Source organism: Mycteria americana, chromosome 5 (genome assembly GCF_035582795.1).
Source record: "Mycteria americana isolate JAX WOST 10 ecotype Jacksonville Zoo and Gardens chromosome 5, USCA_MyAme_1.0, whole genome shotgun sequence".
NCBI lineage: Eukaryota > Metazoa > Chordata > Aves > Ciconiiformes > Ciconiidae > Mycteria > Mycteria americana.
The window spans coordinates 25042722-25063583 of NC_134369.1; the positions used below are offsets into that span (position 1 = coordinate 25042722).

Below are 20862 nucleotides of genomic sequence, written 5' to 3' on the forward strand. Positions count from 1 at the left end.
AATGGATGCTGAAGCGTCTGCTCTCATGTGTAACCAGCAGTTTTAAATATCCTAGCAGCAATTAGAGCAACTAACTGGATCATCTAAAATTTAGATGCGATAAATTGACTTAAATATTTTCCATTTCTTATCCCACAGCACTTGTAACAGGAGACACTAAGATAATTTTTAAAATTACATTTGCCATTGTTTTAAGAGTTCTGGCTCTTACATTTAGTATATTTTATACACACACACGTGCACAATTTTTCTAACCACTGAATATTTAAGACTAAAATGGAGCAGACCTTTTATAGTGAGACAAATCTACCTTTGTGATCAACTTGACTTGATTACTCACAAGTCCTTTTCACCAACACTCATGCAAATTACCAGTTTTTAGCTCCTGAAGTTGCTAAAGGAATGTTTGGGAAATGGATGGTGTTTAGGCAGTCTTTCTCTGCTACCAAGCTATCATCATACCAGAGTTACTGAGTCTGTTTTGTATTTGAAAGAGAAATGTAATTCCTGTTTTGGTGAGAACTCAGATGTTTCATTCTGAAGGAGATTTGTGTTTATAAATCTGCTCTTTTAGCAACCCTGTTTATATATACAAGCCATCTCCTTGGATCGGAGTCTGAGTGCAAATGCCAGATAGTTGGGACTCATAATATTTGCTGCAGATCTGCCTTAAAGCAATGCTTCACGCTCCAGGTTTTCCAGTACTGACTTTGCCCATGAACTGATCCGATAGTTTCCTGCTGCTGAAAAGGGGCACTTTGTACCCACCCCTCTGCTCAGTAACCCAGCAGGGCACCATCTGTTCTCACTGCTGCATTAATTCTCTGGTGGTCAGCTGAACCGCAACGGGAGAAATCCTATGACCACGGAAGGTAAGAGGCTGGGATTTGGAGGAACAGGGCCTATTGGCGATTGGGACTTCTCTGGAGCAGCTGTAAGATTTTTCAGATAAGCTCCCTTCATTTTCATGCTGTCTGACCCTTGTGGTTGTGGAGAAAATTTTTGAAATATAAAACTAGTGAGTGTTGGTAAATTGATGCTTTATCTTCCTGATTCTGCAAACAGCCTGAAACAAAACTTTTGGAAAGGATGAACTGTTTCTTTTCACTCTCTGCGGGCTTGTCAATCTTCAAACTCATGGGGGAAAATGGAAATGCTAGCTATTTCACCGCTAACCACTTTAGCAGAACTGCCTGATTTATGCATATTAACTCCAAACTGTCTCCTCCCAAGGCGGAGAGACCCGATCCTTTCCCAGGCACTGTAACGTCTCCCAGCACACATGGGCTGCAAATGCAGAAAGTCAGATGCCCAGGGTTGGTGCCTCTCCAGCCTGACATTCATTGCCTTGTACTAGCAGAGCTGGTAGGTGAGGGATGGTGAGGGGACTGTATTTCCTCATTTAATCCAATGAGAGCTTTGATGTCTTAAAACCAGAAGCGAAGCTGTTACATAATTTCCAGCCTGCTGCAGTGGAGAGCCACGGGAGGCGGCAAGTCATGACTCAGAATTAGGCCCGGCTTTCTGTTTGTATGCAAAACCATAGAGACCACAACATGTGAGTACCCATGTTGCTGGGGTGTCGAACAAAGTCAAAATAGCAAGATGATAATGGGTAGCTGCAAAAGTAAGCAGCAGCAGCGACGAGGCAAGCCCAGATCCAAGCCAAAATTGATTTTGTCCTCTCCCTTTAGAGCAGTCAGAAGTGGGACTGGTGAGCCTTCCTGTGGTCAGAGTCCATCTCGCTGTAGGCTAGCCGACTGTGCAAAGCAGCTGCCATGGGAGGGGGAAAAATGCACTCCTCCCTCTACTGTGGCACTGTAAAGCTTTTGCTTAAGTCACTGCTGCATGTCTTTCTGGGACTTCAGCCTATCCAGCATCTCTCATGCTGCTTGCTCTCCTTTGAAAGGCTGCTTCGTAAAGCTATGCTAACAGCTGAAAATGCTGTGTGTCCCTTTCTCCTACTTAGTCAAAGAGAAAAACCTGTCGGAGTGTGACATTTCTTTCCTTAGCGCCAGGTTTCTACTTTCATTTGATTTGCAGCAAGGCAAGGAAATAGTTGTGTAAGTTATTGGAGTGATGGTTATTGCTGGATAAAGGCAGTGGCTAGCTCTTCTCTGGCCAAGTGCTGTCTCACGCCTGCTGCCAGGGGCTGCAGCAGCTCGGCCACTGCACAAGGGGAGAGAATTCACACTTGTGTGATTTGCAGAGCTCAGACGTATGTCTGCAATACTCTTTTGGGTCAAGCTGGTCTTTATTATTGTATTTCTCTCCTCGCTGGCTGGGAACCCTTCTTTATGCAGGTCTGCTAATTATTTCTGTTTCATCTGGCACTTTCTAGGACTGAGCTTTCATGGAGTAGCTCCAGAGACTCCATAGCAACTGCACAGCTTTGTTATCATGGATGAGGTCACCTGGCAGCTCAGCCCCATTACTGTGAGCTGAGAAGAGGACCTAGTCCTGGGTGGCAATGGCAGCAGGGACACCTGCTTTCAGGCCCTGCGCTCATCGGCTCCATAGACATGCGTGATTCACTTGAAATGGTGCCTGGCTGCTACCACTCAAAGCATAGCATGGGACGGTGTGCCATGGCCTGGCTAAGCAGGGCTCCCGCCTGGAGCAGTGACTCGCCAGTGCAGAGCCGGGGGGCCCAGCCATGGGATTTTCCCATAGCTGCTGCCTAGCCGGCGCGTTGTGGTCTAGATTGTAGCAGTGCTGCCTACTCGGTCTGCCTGGTCTGCTCTCCTCCTTACTCTCCCTGCCTCAGTTTCTCTCTTTAAGTGGGCTTTCTTTTTTATCTGTTTTGAACAAAGCTGTCTCTAGAAGAGTCATTTTAGGATGTTATTTCATATTTATCTTGCAATTTGTTCTCTATGTAGGATTGAAATTATCTCTCTGCTTCTGTCACTATTTCCCCTCTTTCTAGAGAAAAAAAAAAGGACAGGGGGGATGCTCCAGGTATGAGATGCTGCAGCTCACACAGATTTGCATCTTGTAAAACACTGCCAAGAGGTAGGTAGGTGTTTGTGTGCAACTGGCAATAACTTTGTAGAAAATACTTGCCAAGTAAGTTTGGGTGATGCTTTTTTTCTCAAATTAACATAAGATTATCCAAGAAACAGTGGCTATGCGCTTGTAGAGCCTGTAAAAGTGTGGTTTAACACTAGAACACAAAGCCTCAGTTGGCTAGAAGAGGGGGCTGCATTTAAGAAATGCTGTAATGTGTAGAAGAAAAACTGATACTTTTCACCCAGCAAAATGGGGTCAATTATTTTGAGTTTGCTCTGGATCAGTTACTCCTGTTCCAAACTCTTGTTTCTGTTTGATGAACTAGTATTAATTTGTTAATTTTAATGTGGCTTTTTAAAAGCATACTGGCCATGTTTGGCTTGGAGACATGAAAGGAAAACAAAATTTGTCTGTAATTAAGTGGGTGTTCATCTAAACTTTTTTCCCCCCAAGAGTAGTGGCTTATTGGGAAATAGTAATATTTTTTTATTAGCAGGGGAATTCCTTTGTGCCTTGCTACACTGCAGAGACACAGCTTTCAGACAAGATGTGAAGTCACCTGTGATGGCTTGAGCCTCCTTGATGTCTTCTGTGGAGCTGCTGCCAAAACTACTTACCTGCTTTTTGCTACCCTTCTGCTTGAGTGTACCACCCACAGCAGAGCAAGCCATGCTAGTGGCAGGGCTATTGGCCCGAAAACCTTCCTGTTGGTTCTGCCCGGAGGCCATCACTGTGACCAGGCTGCTGGCAGAGTGCTCCCAACAGGCAACATCTAATTTGCCCCTGGCAAAGTCAGATGGTTACCATTGTGCCTGGAGCATAGCGGGAGCCCACCCAGGAAGAGCCTCCATGGCCCCCATTGGGGATGACCAGCTCCTGACAAGGTGGAGGGAGGGAGAAGGTGCCCGTCACTGCTAGTACTGCTGGTTTGAGAGAGGAGCCCCAGTGGTTGCACCTGGGACAGCTTCCACCTTCAGTCATTGTGCTGGGGGAACTGGAATTGCCCCCCTGGGTATGGATGGAGAAACTTGCCTCAATTTCCCTAACAGGGAAGGGGAAAATATCTGTGTCAGGAAAATGAAGGAATTACCCAGAAAGTGTCTACGTTTTACAGCATGGCATGTGACTGCCTTCAGATTTTTTTTTTAATTCCCAATTATTTCAGCGTAGCTTACTTTGTAAGAGTAGCGAGCACACACACATTGCGGGATGGTCTTTGCTGAGGAAAAAATGAAAAGTTATTTTTCTGGAGCTTTGAATCCTGTCTTCCAAAACTCAGGGCATTTGAAAACTTACTTAAAGGCTTTTTCTTAGCTGCACTTCTTAGTGGTATACCTGAAACAGCTATTGTGGTTTTCTGCACTGAGAAAGGTAGGGGGGTTTCAACCTGCAAGATTTCACAAGCTCACTTCTATCTGCTGCAAAACATCTCTCGCCAAATTTCTCAACTGCATGTACATGTGGGGGGGTAACTCGGGGCTTTGTTTCTCTGCAGTGCATGCTTCACCATAGTGAGAGTAAGGGCAGGTTTGCAGCACCTGCAGTGAGCGTATAGCAGCCTGTGGTGTCCCAACAGCTGGGACTTCACCCTGGGGATCCAGGGAAAGCTGATTTGGGGAGGGGAGGGAATAACTGCCTCCCCAAGTGCCCAGTTCAGCTGTAATTGCAAAGAGACAGAAGGTGGCAGCTAAACTTTTTCAAATAAATGTGCCCTTCAAGCTCACTTTGGTGTGAGTCTTTATCTGGTCTTGCTTGCAAATAAAATATTTATTTTTCCTCTTACCTCTGTGCCTCTGTGTTGCCTCTGGTAACCAGGGATAAAGCAGTAAAATGAGACTGCCTAAAAGACAGTAATCTAGACAAGGTCTGATACAGATCTCCGCTGCGGTTGCATTTATTAGATTGTATTGATTTGTCAGGAAACTCTGTAGGTATTTTTTAAATGAAAATTTACCTGTCTGGCTTGATCTGAGGGGGTAACGTTTGGATTGAATCAATTTCTAAGCCTGTGACTTTAGCAGAAAAGACAGATAAATAAAATTTCTGGATATTTTTAAGATGGGGAGAAGGGAAATGAAGTGTGGTGGTGTTTTTTTTCTTTTTTTAAAAGTCTCTCTCTTCCACAGGAAAAGGGAAAATTTGAGAGAATAATTGAAACATCTGCAGTACCTGTATGGAGCTAAGCTTTTTTTTTTAGAAACCTTAAGAATGGGATGATGCAATCTACTTAGCACATGGAATTACTGATAATGCATTCATAAGAGCATTATAAATTCTTTACTACAGGGTAATGATTAATATATCTATTTTTAATAGATAGAACTGTGCTGCCCATAAAAGTGTACAAATGCGTATTTTGTTTGCTGACATAGCTGTAAAATACAAAAAAAATCTCTGAAAGTAGGAAACATCAATAATACTAATTCATAAGTAAAGTAGCTGGAAAAAAAGCAAAGTAGCATTTACAGTGCTCAGGAAGTGTAAGTAAATTGAAACCTAATGTTTCAGATAGAGATAGAGAAGGAATTCATATTTCTTGAGAGAAACACAAGAAAATAAGTGTGACACCCTCATATATATATAGGTGTATATACTTTTTTATTGTATAGTAGTTTAAAATGACACAGTATTAAAGACCAGCTGTAAATTTTCCCTGCAATATATGAGGTAATTACCTTGAGCTTGAAAAATAAAGAATTGAAGTACTTGATTAATAAACTGAAAGCATTTGGAAGGATTAAAGTGCAATATAACTCCAAACATTATCTTATTGTTCAGGCAGAAAAACATTTACAGTGTACGTAAGTGGGTTTCACTTTTTTCCCCCCTCATAATTTTTTCCATTCCAGATTTCTTCCTCCCTCCTTTTTCATATTGTTTGGTTTTTCCTGGAAAGTCTTTTTTGTTGTTGTTGTCCAGAGCCTGTAGTCATTTATTTCTGCTGAACAAATCTAAAATTTGAATGGAGATCCCAACAACTTAATATTTCCCTCCAAAGCCTATATTTCTGCTAGAGAATCTTTGCAAAATAGTCACCTTCCACTGGTTGATAACAATGTTTGGAAATGTTGCAATTTTTTTTCATCGTGTGAACATATTTATCCAACTTGCTAATTGCTGTTGTTATTGCCCAGGTGAAAAGTGTCTCCCAGGCACATTCTCTTTGCATCCTTTGGCAGCCCTGTTCCTCCTGCGCTCTGCTGGGAACTCTGGCTTTCTCTCAACCCTAACAGTCACCCTAACTGAGGAGTGAGGCCTAGACAAAGCCCTCCAGGCATTAAAAATTTCTCACTGACAAGTTCCCTTTGCTCCCTGCAGCTTCCTTTGGCAGCCCTTCGTCATGCTGGTGACGATAATCAGAAATCAGAAAATAGGCTTCTGCAGGAAAAAAATTAAATTATTTCACTGGGGGGAATTCCAGAGTCCAAAAAATTGCAGAAAGTGGACTTTTTTCAGCATAAATGTATGGCTTTTTTGGCTAAAACCGAGTAAGCTGTTGTAAGCAGGGTGAGATACCACAGGTCATGCAGGTGGTGTGAGCTGCCAGGCCCTCGGCAGTGCATGTCCTCCTGGAGGTCCCTCCACTCCTACTAACACGGGTGGGCACCAGTGTCGTGGAAGGAGTCAGCAAAGACCAAAGCGTACCCTCCTAAACTGATAGCCGTGCACTACGTGAGGCCTAGAAGCAGCTGCTTTGCTGTCTGCAGTATTGCCAGAGATCTCTGCTTTTTACCTGTTGACATCCACAGCTTTTCAACTGCAGTTAATGAGTCATTTGTACAGTTTGTGAGCAGGTTCAGAAGGTCATATGCAAAAGTGCTTTGGGTTCCTGTCTCCACATGGTTACCTGTGTGCAGAATAGCAATTTTAGCATGCGCCTCTGACAAACAGGACTGTTCAAGTCAGCTCTGATTCCTGTGCTGGAATTCCTAGGATTGGTTAATAGTACAGTATTGAAATTTGTTTATAGCTTGACTGTACTGCATGGATAGGATTGCTTTTGCGCTCTGCTAGAGCTAGTAAAGGTCAAAGTCTTGTGACTTGGATGGGCGGTTCAAATAATACAGTTTCATCCCATGTCTTGCTCCTTAAATGGTCTGGTTTTGTTGTGTAACTAATTTAAATGGAACCTAAATTCTACATTATTTTGGGAATAAGACCATAGTAAATATTTTTGGGTTTGAATTCTGAAAAAAAGCCACCTGCTAGCAGGGCCAGATTACCTTAATTACAAGCATGACAATAATTACAGTTATTTTTCTGTCATATGCACTAGGCAATATTTAACTGTTATTGCTACTAACAGAGCTTAGCTTGATGATGGATGACCATTCCTCCTTGTGTCATGACTGAACTCTGGATACACATTAGGGGATCCAGGTTTTCTTTTTTAAAGTGGTGTCTCAAAAGTACTTACATTTGGCTCATTTAAGACAAGTAAGCCATTGCAGCAAAACATGAGTTAATGTTTTAATGTGGATGAAGTAGCCATGAGATGGGACAACAGCCAAGGAAAGGTACCCATTTCCTCTCTGTTGTATAACACCACACTTCTTTCACACCATGAAGAAGACAGTGTCCATACAGTCTTGTCTTGACTTCAGATGAAACTTTTCATGGAAGTTACCCCTACCACCCATAGCACGTGAGGTGACTGGTGAGCTTGTATGGCTTGTTCTTTCTTCTAGGTCCTTTTTGCTGAAATCTTGACAAAGATGTCAATGGAAAAATTTCTCTCTGGTATTGCAGTGGCACCCAGCCCCAAAGGGTTTCAGAGCTTGCCTTGCATGAGGTGAGATTCCAAAGCAAAAGGAGTTTCTTGAATTCAGCCCCTGATTTTATTAATTTCAGTATTTTCCTACCTGACAGCTTTTTGAATATAAATTCTCCATCAGGACAATGCATCCAGAGATGCTTCCTTACTGATAGGATGTATGGCGGTCTCTTCAGTCCCTCAGCCTCAACCTACTTGCAAAAGACTTCTGGAATCTGTTTGATTAGATACTATTTAAGCAAGAGCCCTTCCTTTTCTAAACATTTCAATGATGTCTGATGCTAACAAGTAGGACTCTCAAGTGGCAAGTTTTTCTTTTATTCTGGAAAGCGAAGTACAAGTGGAGAATGTCACAGAGCAATGTTTCCTTCTTTTTATTCCCTTCAACAGTACCCCAGTTTAGTATTGCTTCTTGTTGTAGGGAGGATGCAGAGGTATGCTGCTCTCTTTGCTTGGGGTGGCTTACACTGTTACGTGGTTGTGTTTGTTATGAATGAGCCAGCCTGGTATATGATTACAGGAGGCAGGTCTGTCATCCAGAGCAGCAGCACAAAGGCAGGTGTGCGGTACGGCAGCTCATCAGGAGGCCATGGTGGTGTCCAGGCAGTGGTGTAACGGCAGTGTCCATTGGCAGTGAAAAAAGATATGCCTTGCTCCTCTGCTGATGGAAGGTTGAAAAGTGCAACTTTGACCTGGTTACCTGTTAAAAACAAAAGCTGGAGGATGAACGTGAGAGAGAGAGAGGGGTCTCTGAATATTGTGCGCTACCCTGATATTGGATCCCTTCAGAGGGACAGAAGGGTGCATTCTCTATCAATATGATCTCTGTGGTACGACTGAACCTTTTAGGATGCAGTAATAGCATGTTATGTGGTGATAGCAGCTCCTTTTCCTGAGATTCTCAAAGCTTTTCAGAATAACTAATTCTCCTAGTGCTGTTGGGAGAACAGAAAGGTAGGTGGTGTTTTTGCACCATTCTTATGTTTGGGGAAATGAGAACAGAAAGCTTATCAGATATTTAGATGTCCTGAACTGCAAACAGGCACATCAATATCTTAATCTGTCTGGTCCATGATAGTTAAGTTTATCTAGAAAGACTAGCTCCTGCCACTTCTTCTGCAGCTTGAGACTGCATACTGAGATGATCCAACTGCTCAATATAGCAAAAAAATAGCCTCACAGAAAGAGAATAGGTGGGAATAGAGAAGTAAGGGTTAGGGAGCTGAACTGGCTTACTGTGCAGTCAGGCAAGCACTGAGCTAGTGCAAAGGAAGAAGAGTGGGATGTTTTGGTAGCATTTGGTCCTTTGATCACCTCCATCATATGGCTGAGGTATAGCTTATGTGGCCGCACTCTTATGTTAAGAACCATTTTTTTCTTGACTCCCTCCCTGTGACCCAGGACAGGTCCTTCCTTCCCACTTATGGCAAGTGTTTCAACTATCTGCTGTGTCTGTTGTGTTCTCATGTCTGGCTGAACAAGAAGGGGTTAATGAATATACAGCACTCACCGTGAGACCAGGTCTGGTGGTAGTGCTGGGAGAAAGTACTATGATATGACTAATCTTTAGATAATTACATGCAAAGTGGATAAAATTTGAAAAAAAATTATTCTTCTATGTTTATTTTAAATCTCAGAAAAGGCAAATGCATGTCTCTCTTCTCTCTTGGCAGAACCAGCTCCTTACGAAAGGCTTGCTGTTTATAGAGGAGAAGGTTAAGCTGTGTGAAGGCAAGTATAGTAAGGAACCCATTTTGGAAGGGAGTTGTGGTTTGATGTTTGGTCAGGCAAGATGATTTGCATGTCTGGAAAGCATACAGCCCTTTCTGGTACTGTCTTAGGATGTCACATGACCTCTTGGGAGCCAGGTTGCAACTGCAGCCCTTTGTGAGGCTTAAGGGATGGAGGGCTGTTTGAATAGCCACATAGCTACAACACTCCCACCAGCCACATCTTCATCGCGAGAGCAGGAACATGGGTCTTGTGTGGCAGTTGAACCTGGGCTCAAAGCAGTTCTGGGCTGGACATGGATCCTGTTGCAGAACTGCTGAGAGCTGTCTTCTGCCTTTTGTTTTCAATGTGATTTGCAGCTCGATGTAAGCACGATTTTGAGAGCTGAACTAACTTGCTTTGTGTAAATTTAAAGAAAATTTACATTTTTGTGTCATGCTTTTGAGAGCTGAACTAACAGGCTTTGTGTAAATTTAAAGAAAAAACAGTCACTTGGGTGGGAATGAAATTTTTCAGGAAAGAAGTTGATCACTCATGAAGTTCTGTGCAGACGCTTGCTACCGCAGAGCCTGTGGACAAAGGCCAGCGTGGCGCAGTGACTCTGTGTTGGATGTGTGGGGAGTTAGTCACGTTTATTAACAGTTTGCTCAAGCAGAGCAAGCTGTCTAGAGCACATGTCTTCATTCAAAACTAGGCTGCTATTTGATTTGACCCAGTTTTGTAGCCTGTAGGGAAGACCCCTTGCTAATCACCAACGTGCTGTATCTGGGTCATTAAATGCCAATAGACACTTACAATCTTGCGTCATTGTTGCTGCTGGATTCATCTGCACTGTTCTTCACCAAGTGACTTCTCCACCTGGACAGCAGGCTGTAGGACTCAAACCCTGAAGGAGCTGTGCAGTTGCCAGCCTCCTGCTTGGTGTGTGCTTCTTTGGCATTGGTCCTGTAAGGGAGGAAAGAAGGCAGACTCATGCATTTTCCTGAATATGGGTACCTGCCCTGCCGCTGCCAGCTCTTCAGAAAGAGTGCTGTGCAGCTTATCATAGGCTTTGTTTTCTGTATTCATATAAAACTATTCCAGTACCTGTTTTAGTATTATGAAAATTGAGTTCGAGTCTGTAATAAGCTGAGAGCTGCCTGGGAGTACTTTGCAGTTGCTCAAGTAGTTTGGGTAAGATGAAGTTTCCCAGGCAGACACAAAAGCCTCTTCCTATGTCTAATTTTTTTGTCCCTAGTTTGAAGTGACACTGGAGCCACTTTGCCCATGCAGGCTGGCATCTCTGCAGGACATGACTCATGGGCACCTTTCTTTCATAATGTGTAGGTTTGTTGCAGGTCTTATGGTCACAGCAAGAAGAACTTCTTGTACACACTTCTCAGTTAGCTCTGTCTTCCTGGAAAATTTCTACTGTCCCAGTACTCAGAGATGGAATAATGTTCCTGCTGCAAGGCATGGCCATGTTTTACTGTGTCTGTTTTTCAAATCACAGCCTCTTATTTTAACATGATTTTTCTTTATACAGTCTGTCAGAATCTCATTCAATGCCTGTAGGATTTATGATTTCCTGAAGAAACAAACCATTCCCCCTTCCCCTTCAGAAGAAGCGATCTGTGACATTTCATTCTGGCTCCACACATGAAAGTGTTGCAGTCCTGGGGAGGAGGCAGAGGAAGGAAAAATTTAAACTTTCAATTAGTCTGTTTCCTGTTGTCTTTTTCACTTACAGTTGGCAGTTTCTGGTAATGGGTAGCTGTTATGGGGGTGTTGGGTAGGTGCTCATCTGCCTGCCGTTCCAGTTTTGAAGCTGCTGTCGTACCTGACACAGTGAAGCTTCCCTCTGAACCCTCCTGCAGTTGTCGGTGGGTTCTCTACTTGAAAGGAAACATCTGCAGGATCTGGTCCTGCTGGGTTTCTGCTCTCTGGCCATGTCCTAAGCAGCACAACCCATGGGCAAGCACAGTGAAAACCCATGTGGAAGTCTCCATATAGGGAAAGCACTTCAGTACACAGTGATAAGGCTCCTTTGAGTTGCAGTTTTACATGTGTTCCAGTTCCTCATGTAGGGCCTTTAGTCACCTTGAGGCTGAGCCTTCAAAGCTGTCTTGAGCAGCTGTCCTCCATTACTGCTCCTTGAGTCTTGACTGCTTGTGAGCTCCAGCTGAGGCTCCATGGAAGGTATCCTGGAAAATCCTTTTGTCAGAAACTTGTGTTATTAAACCTGGGTCTGTATTTGCACCTGAAATTTCTGGGGAATGTATCTAAAACTTGAAAAAACATTACAAACCTTTGGCCTTTGGGATGGGAAAAATCTCCTAAAAAAACTGAGAGGCTTTGGGCCCAAATGCTGAGGAACACGCATCTCTAAGTCAAGCCTATGAACATAATTTAAAATATCTATTCAAACGATTTTGTTCAGTAAAGCATTTTTTGTTAATAATAGGCTTTTTACCACAGTTGTATTCCTGTTACAGGAATCACGAGTTGCATAACTTAGTCTGCCTTCATTTTAAATACCTACTTACATTTGGGGATGTTTGTTGGAGTTGGAGTCATATGAGGGGTGGCCACAAATGGATTTCATTCAGGAGCCTTCCCAAGTGCCACATTTGAGAGGAGCACTGTAGCTTTGTGGCTCCTCAGGGTGTCAGACACAGACTGCTGTGTCTGTGCTTGGGAGTGCGAGGATGCCGGAGGGGGCTCAGCTCTTGTAAATGGTCTCCCTGACTCAGTTGCTGCAGAACAGTTGATGTTGACTGTGACCTGCTAGTTTTCAGATTCAGCTGCTAATGTCTGTCTGTGCTCCCATGCTGGTTGAGCATGCTAACAGCATGTGAGCTGTGAGACTACACAATCCATTGCTGTGGAGTTAAAGGTTCTGGTTGAAGAGGGGCTTCACTGTTTTGTTGGAATTGGTCTCATGTTTTGCACAGAGCTGTCTTCTTTGCAGTAAGCAACAGAGCAATTTATGGTCACAGCCTTGTGTCTCTGTCAGTTAAGTGAAGCTTAGCTGAGTGATGTCCAGTTTTGGATGGAAACTGTGAATGTGAAGGGTGGGTTTGTACCTCTTATTTGGGGAATTAGAGAGTAGTGGGAAAATTCAACTTGATTTTAGTGTTTCTGTCACTAAAGCTCTTGCTCCCAATCTCTGTTTTCGTAGGTGAGGATCGCATTGATGTCCTGTCTGAAATCTGGGATCACTATTTTACAGAGACTCTTCCTACACTCCAGGCAATATTCTACCCAGTCCAGGTAATCTTAATTATAATTCAGTCTTCAGTCAGGTGAGAGAATGTAACTGCAATGTCTGCTAATGGCACTTGGAAACTTCTCTTCTGTTCCAGCAGCACTGTTTGGCCAGTGGCTAAACAGGTCTCAAAACCTTTAAACTAAATCTGGGCAGAATTAGAGTTTACACAAGTCAGCATTAACTGTGTAAGAAGGACTGCTAAAATCTACTGGGCAAATACAGTGTTTTGGGCTGAATTTATTCCCATTTGTCTACCCTCTGTCTGTGCTTAGCTAAGCTTGAACACTGAAACTATTGGACTATACCTTGTCTAGACTGAAGCTCTGGGCCATTTGTATTTATAGTTCTTCTGTTTTTAAATACCTTGGACTCTGTTGGTGCAGATGACAACACTGACAACTTGTCTTCAGAGGGACAAATCTGAAGACTAGATGAGGAGCAAACGTGTTTAACTCGCCCCAGCTACTTTTGGAGGGCTTATGGCCCTCCAGTTGTGCCTTTGGCAAATCCTCTGTTGGGTTTTTTGAAGCTTTAATAAGGGGACAAGTAAATCTATGGGTAAAGGATGAATGAACAACTTTATGTAAGACCTGTTTACACTGGGTATTTTGAAAGCAGAGTATCCCATCAGCAGTGTTGAGCTGTATCATTTTTTAATGTAGTTTTAGTCAGGGTTTCCATACGAGCAGTCTAATTACCTCCCCAGCCTATTTTGATCTTCTTTTCCATCAGAGGAAAATAAAAATGTACCTCATGAGGAGACTGACGTTCATGGAAATGCTAGCTTCCTCCTCTTGACTTTTGCCTCTTCCACAAGACATGCTTTCCAGAGCCTTTTAAAATTATTTTTCCCTTGTATTTTTTGAAAGGCAGCAGGTAAAGCTCAAAGTTTGTCCTTTTCCTCTAATTCTATTAAAGCTGGCATTTTCTAAAAGAGAAAGGACTTCTGTAAAGACAGACACTAACCTTTCTACTGTGTTTATTTTTATTCTTTCCTTGCTGCAGATGCTTAAAGGTAGGTGTTTGGCAGGTAAAACTGCACAGTTATAATATCCTCCCTTTCTCTCCTTTTGCAACTAATTCTCAGTCAGGGAGTGCCTGGAGTAAACTAAGCAGGGGTTTGTCTGCACTGCAGCTACCTGTGCACTGTGGAAACAGCTGAGCTAACTGTGTGTCATACCACTGATACTAATAATTCTGCCACTTATCAGAAAAATCTACTCCCCTGCTATTAAATGTCTCTGATGAGAAACTGAACAAAAGTTACTGCACAGTGGGTGCAGCTTTTGGAAGTAACTTGGTGGTAGTGGTGAAAGCATGACTATGGGATGTTGAGATTCTCTGAAAGCCTAACTTTCTTACTGTATTTGTCTTGTCGCAATATCTGAGTCACTGAAAAATATTTCATAGAAGCTGTGAATTTAGGGAAGTATTGCCATTTTACAGATGAGGAACTGAAAGGTAACAGACAGAATATTTAAAGCTTTGTAGGCACCTAAGTCCTACACAAATGTATGGATTTAAACCGCCTAAATACGTCCAAGAACTTGACTCTGAGTAAGCTGCCCTAGGCTACAACAGAGAGAGTTGCTGGTGCAGCAAGAAATAAGAAGTTGCTCTTATCCCACGCCAATGCCCTAATAACAAGATTGGGCTCTTCCTACAAATAGGGAACTGTATGTACCTATTTATACAGTGTGTCACCACATGTGAAGAGAGCTCATCTAGCAAATCTCTTTCATCAGCTTGCAGTTCTTCATGCACTACTCTGGTAGATGGGAAAGTCAATTTGTTGTTGGTTCCCCATCCTTTGCTGCAAATGTCAACATGATTATTTAGTTGTACTCTTCTGTGATCCCAGCAACTGCCCATTCAGAATGAAGGTCAGTCAGCCACATGTGTAAGCCTATGTTACTAAAGGTAGTAACTAGAAGTAACTTCCTATCTCAGTGAAGTTTAAACCCAAGGCTCATAGCTGTTGCAGAAATATGACCTTTAAGGATCCAAGTTGGTTAAATTGCTATACAGAAACTATTTAAACAGGTCTCTGGCTTTTGTACAGTTGCAGCTGTTGATATAACTACTTGGTGTGGAAAAAGAATAGCAAATCTTGTTTTGTTTGGCACAGCAAAATGTTTGCATTTTGAAATGGGGTATGAAGTTAACAGGACTAAACTGCATGATATAAATAAAAAGTGTGCAGCTGCTGAAGTACAGTTCAAAGGTATGTACTGGTCTTTTCTATACCTCCATGTTTCTAAACATGCAGTGATGGTTTAAAACAGCCCTTCATAAGTGCCTTTATTATGGCCAAGCTGCCCTCCAGACTATTGGCTTTAATTTGTATTTACATATTGACAATGCTGTTAATTATGACATTAAACCCATTACAAATTAATGATTAACTGCTGTTAATTCCTTCCAGCTAAATATTTGCCATGTTGAGTGTGTTGTGGAGACCATAAAATGGTTCCCAAACAGGCTGCGGGGTGGAGATTAACGTGCTGGGAAGAGCAAGGGAAAGTCTTCAGGCTAGAAAGTGCTGGGCAGGGCTGGGAGGACAAATTCTGCTGTTAAGCTGCAGTGGGGCAAGAGAAATTCGTGCAGATGTTAAGCATAGCAGAGGGAAAGGCGGTAACACCAGAATGCCAAATGGAGTCCAACTGTGTTTAAGTATGCTGAGAAACATTACAACATCATCTTCTGTTAAGCCTGCTCACTTGTGTTGTTGATGTAAAAATGTAACTGGGAGGACACAGAGTGCCTTGCAGTGGAAATCAAAGCTGTTGCTTTTTTTAAATGATGTTTGGTACAAGCAGTCTCACTAGCTTTGCCCTACCCTAAATCCTAAAATCTGTAATGGACTGAATTGTCGATTTTTGTTATATCAACAAGGTCTAAAGTGCAGATGTTGAGCAAAAAGAGGATCCAACACAGACCAGAGGTAGGCTTAGTTAAGGAATACTCTGTACCAACCTCTTTCCCTACCAAATGTTCTCTGGTTTCTCAGCTCCGAGTGGCAAAAGCATGAGCTGCATCCATCCTGGGCTTTGGATGTTTGTGACCAAATTTGATGGCAGTTGGGTTTCATGAATACGTAGTCTTTTGGTGAAATACAGGCCCATTTTTGGCTTCACTCCAAACCTACTGGCGCCTCAGATGAGGTGTTACTAATTTCAGAATTTTTGTGAGACAGAGACTGAGAGGGAAGCAATCAAAGAGTACCACGACTCCTCAACCCAAGCAGCTGGGGGGTGCTTTGCCACAGCAGCAATGGGCAGGATAGACCCTTTCTGTCTGTGTGCATACGTGTGTTGGTGTGATGCTCACACATCCCTTTACCAACTCTTGGATTTTGCCTTCTGTGGTTTTTAGGGCCAGGAGTTGACTATCCGTCAGATTGCTCTTCTTGGCTTCAGAGACTTGGTCTTGCTAAAAGTAAAGTTGGAAGACATTCTTCCTCTGGTCCAGACAAAGCTCCCAGCTTCCATTGTCCAGATGCTGTTAATTCTGCAGGTGGGGAGCCTCTGCTCTTCTTCGTCTGACTCCACTTGGGTATCTTGACCTCATTGAACTAGTACGAACCCTGGAAAGGAGAGTGGGGAGGGTAGAGGGTGTGATGAAGGGGAAGTGATGTGTGCTTACTTGGGAACAGTAAATGTAGAAATGAGAGCTGAATTTGAATGTCCTGAGCTTTCCTGGGAACAGGTAAGGATGTTACATGAAAGGCCTGGGTTCTGCTCTTTGGTGTCTGTATTTTTCTTGACACCTCTCCTCCCCAGCTAGGAACAGCCTCAGGACTCTTTTCACAGAAATTTTTCATCTCCCAGCTTCTCTGAATGCCTCTTTGTGCCCTATTTCTCCTGGTTTCTCAGCTTTGCAATGACAGTGTGAGTCTCTGTCGTGGTTTAGTTCCAGCTGGCAACTAAGCACCACGCAGCCGCTCGCTCACTCCCCCTCGGTGGGATGGGGGAGAGAATCAGAAGAGGAAAAGTAAGAAAACTTGAGGGTTGAGATAAAGACAGTTTAATAGGCAAAGCAAAAGCCGCGCACGCAAGCGAAGCAAAGCAAGGAACTAATTCACTCCTTCCCATGGTCAGGCAGGTGTTCAGCCATCTCCAGGAAAGCAGGGCTCCATCACGCGTAACGGTTACTTGGGAAGACAAACGCCATCACTCCAAATGTCCCCCCTTCCTTCTTCTTCCCCAGCTTTATATACTGAGCATGACGTCATGTGGTATGGAATAGCCCTTTGGTCAGTTTGGATCAACTGTCCTGGCTGTGTCCCCTCCCAGCTTCTTCTGCACCTGGCAGAGCACAAGGAGCTGAAAAGTCCTTGACTAGTGCAGCAACAACTAAAACATCTCTGTATTATCAACACTGTTTTCAGCACAAATCCAAAACATAGCCCAATACCAGCCACTATAAAGAAAATTAACTCTATCTCAGCTGAAACCAGGACAGTATCCACCCCTTATTCCATACCATTTACGTCATGCTCAGGTCTCACACTATCCAATACATTCTCATTACCCACCATCACCCTTCCCATCCTTTGATATAATACACACATATCATTCCCTTAGTCTATGGACCACCCGTGTAAAATGTCTGTAAAATGTCCATAAATGTCCACAAAATGTCCACTGAGTTCATTTAGTCCATGACTTTGGGCTTCATCTTTTATGGTTGTTACTCAGGACAGGAGAGGTGGTGTGCTGCTTGGAGTTATTGGGCACCAAAGCCAGCTCAGGTCAGGTCACTGCTGCACTTGCACTGCTTCTTGTAAGGCTTCTCCTCCGTTTGTTCAGGTGGTTCCGACTGTAGTAATTCCTATAACATGCAACTCAAATCATGGGTTACAACAATTTAAAGGTATATCCATTACAATGTCCACCCCTGGTCCTTTTGGGCCAGGTTATAGGGTTTAACATTGCAATAAACTCCTCCCCTTGCTCCTAGCCTGGCTAGCAACAAGGGGTTCCTGCTATAGTAATTCCCACAACATGCAACTCAAATCCTGGGATACAACAATTTAAAGGTATTTCCATTACAATCTTCACCCCTGGTCCCTTTGGACCAGACCATCAGGTTTAACATTGCAATGAAGTCCTCCCCTTGCCCCTGCTCCAGCTTGGACTTATCCACAGAATGTAGTACCTTCAGAAGTAAACTTGCTCCAACATGGCCTCATGCACAGCCACTGATGCTTCGAGTATCAGTGAAGGGCTCCATCACGTGTAAGGGTTACTTGGGAAGAAAAACGCCATCACTCCAAATGTCCCCCCTTCCTTCTTCTTCCCCAGCTTTATATACTGAGCATGACGTCATGTGGTATGGAATAGCCCTTTGGTCAGTTTGGATCAACTATCCTGGCTGTGTCCCTTTATATACTGATGCTCAGTATATAAAGCTGGGGAAGAAGAAGGAAGGGGGGGACATTTGGAGTGATGGCGTTTGTCTTCCCAAGTAACCATTACGCGTGATAGAGCCCTGCTTTCCTGGAGATGGCTGAACACCTGCCTGCCCATGGGAAGTAGTGAATGAATTCCTTGTTTTGCTTTGCTTGCGTGCGCAGCTTTTGTTTTACCTATTAAACTGTTTTTATCTCAACCCTCGAGTTTTCTTGCTTTTGCTCTTCCGATTCTCTCCCCCATCCCACCGAGGGGGAGTGAGCGAGCGGCTGCGTGGTGCTTAGTTGCCGGCTGGGGTTAAACCACGACAGTCTCCATCAGGGTGAGTCTCCATCACACCAGATTGTGGGATTTGAATGGGCTGTGGCTGCTGGCTGCCCAACACCACACCTTGGCTGGCTGGGATGCTAAGCAGTGCCCATGAGAGGAGGAATACCTCTTGGAAGCAGGAAAAGTGCTATACATCTTCCAAAGGCTTCTTCCAAGAGACCCAGACCTTCTGTGAAGACTATCCTCTTTATCCAGACCTGAAGAGAATATTTTGCAAGCATGCCAAATACAGCCAAGTATACGAGCTGTTTTATGTTTTTATATCACCCAGCCTGACAGTCCTGCAAAATACCATATTACAGGTGGCTGTTTGGGTTCCTCCCACTTTTATTTCTTCTCCAATATGCCTTATAATGAGTGGCAGGGAATGAAACTTTCTGAAGTACAATCAAAATTGCAAAGTGGCTAAGCTGGTATTTCTGTATGAGTTCTCGCTGCTCTGATGTTCCCAGTGACCCAGACTGTAACAGGAGATACTAAAGTGCTAGCTCAATTTCCCTGAAATATTTAATAAAAGAATCTTGAGGGCAAAAAGGGTCTCAAAGTGACTCATTTGAGAAAGAAAAGCTTATTGAGGCGTTGCAGGAAGTTAAGTCTGTGAACGGTTTCTGAAATTACCGGTAAATTGGTTAGTGTTATCTACCATCTTCACAGCTGTAAGCTGAAGTACAGAGGGTGCTTTTCCTGCAGTCCTGCCTAGGAAAAGAGCAGTGCTTTGCTGAAGGTGTGTTAAGGCTTTCCTACAAAGAGACATTTCCTGGTAGAATTGCCCTGGTATAATTATATCACTGTAGTTACACTGTACAAATCCTCAGTGTGAGCGTACCTTGTACCTTCCTATCCCTTGGTCAGAAAAAAGACAGCTAGCTGCTCGATGTCCATAGGGTTATGGCTATGACTTGAACAAGGAGGTTGACCTGAATGGCACCCGAACCTCCATTTGGGTTTATCAGCTGTGCTTCTCCAAATGGTCTACTGATATGGTTGGGATATTCCAGTGCAGAGATATTTGACAGACCCCAGGCTTTACTCAAAAACCTTACTCAAAACTATGTAAGGGCAGTGTTGACTTTTTATGTTTGAATTTCAGAGTGTCCATGAGCCTACTGGGCCCAGTGAGGGCTACCTACAGCTGGAAGGACTGGTCAAGCAGGTGGTATCACCGTACTTGGGTTTGTGTGAGGATCACAGCTTCTCTGGTAGCACCTGCTTGCTTGGTAAGATATGCACATCATAAAGAAGCTCTTGTTGGGGTACACAGGTTGGTTAATGTGAGGCAGTGCATATCTGTGCTAGAAAAGGAGACATGACTCCATGAGAGACAGAAAACAAAGGCTAAAACACCCTTGAGAAGGTCCTGATTAATATGTTTCTAAATGCAGATTTTTGTGATGGGCTTTTTATTTTCCATGACCGAGTGAACTATTACTGTCCCACCACTGCGCATGCACATGTGCAAAATCTCCCCTCTCTCTGGAGATGGGCTGCATTTTAAAACTCCCTGGTCCATGCCTGACATACTGATCTCACCCTGGTGAGAGACTGCACCTGGTCTTTTGCTGCCTGCTCTCTGCCTTGCTTGTTAGCCTGCTTTGGCTGCCTGGATTCCCATGCTCACTGCTGCATCAGCCAGCCTTCGCAAACAGCAAAACTGATGTTCATTCTGAGGGATTACAGGGTTTTTTTTCCATGGAGTCTGTCTTCCATCTGAGGACTCTGTTTAAAAAAAAAAAAAAATCTGTGTTTAAACTGTGGATAAGTGGGTCGAAGTGAGAGAACTGGCACTACACTTCAGGAAGGGGATGCTTATAGTGGAAAACTTCTCCACACATGATCCAGGAGCAATGCTTACATGCATGGCCAGCCAGAAGAGATTGGCTAGCTGAGGAATGGGCATCATGATACTGATTTGATAGTCAAGAAGATTTAAATAGAATAAGTGAAAGAAGCTCCAGTCTCCCTCTGTTTTTATAAGCTTTAGCTTTTGCTTCGATGCAAATTGTAGCAAGCTGGAGACACACAACCTATCTTGTCCTACACCTTAGCAGCACAGGGGAAAATATGGTCTTGCAGTAGAAGGACTTATCAGGACTCAGACTACCTGTGCCTGTAACAAACTCATGGCATCACTTTAGGCAAACTATGACTCAGGGGTTTTGTTCTTGTGGTTGTTGGGCAATTAAATATCTTTTATGTAAGTGAACATGGCTATACAGTTCAGCATTGATTTGCAGACCTGATCCTGAGGCTAAATCTAGGCTACATTCCCTTGTAAAAGTTGAGCTTTGACAAATTTGATTATTTTGCTGTTTATGGCTTCTGTGATACTTTGAAAGGTAGCTGCCTGACCTGTA

The 20862-nt window shown here is 43.4% G+C and overlaps 1 protein-coding gene across 5 annotated transcripts in view; it reads left to right on the plus strand.

Moving 5' to 3' along the window:
• Positions 1–20862, plus strand: part of PRR5L (proline rich 5 like) — a 49893-nt gene that overhangs the window by 20208 nt on the left and 8823 nt on the right. For 4 of the 5 annotated variants that reach the window (XM_075502504.1, XM_075502501.1, XM_075502499.1 and 1 more), the window contains 4 exons: positions 9457–9514; positions 12675–12766; positions 16140–16280; positions 19599–19725. In XM_075502504.1, coding sequence (XP_075358619.1) covers positions 9457–9514; positions 12675–12766; positions 16140–16280; positions 19599–19725 — 418 coding nt within the window. The remainder of the gene's footprint in view (positions 1–9456; positions 9515–12674; positions 12767–16139; positions 16281–19598; positions 19726–20862) is intronic. The other variant, XM_075502503.1, reaches the window with a different exon arrangement.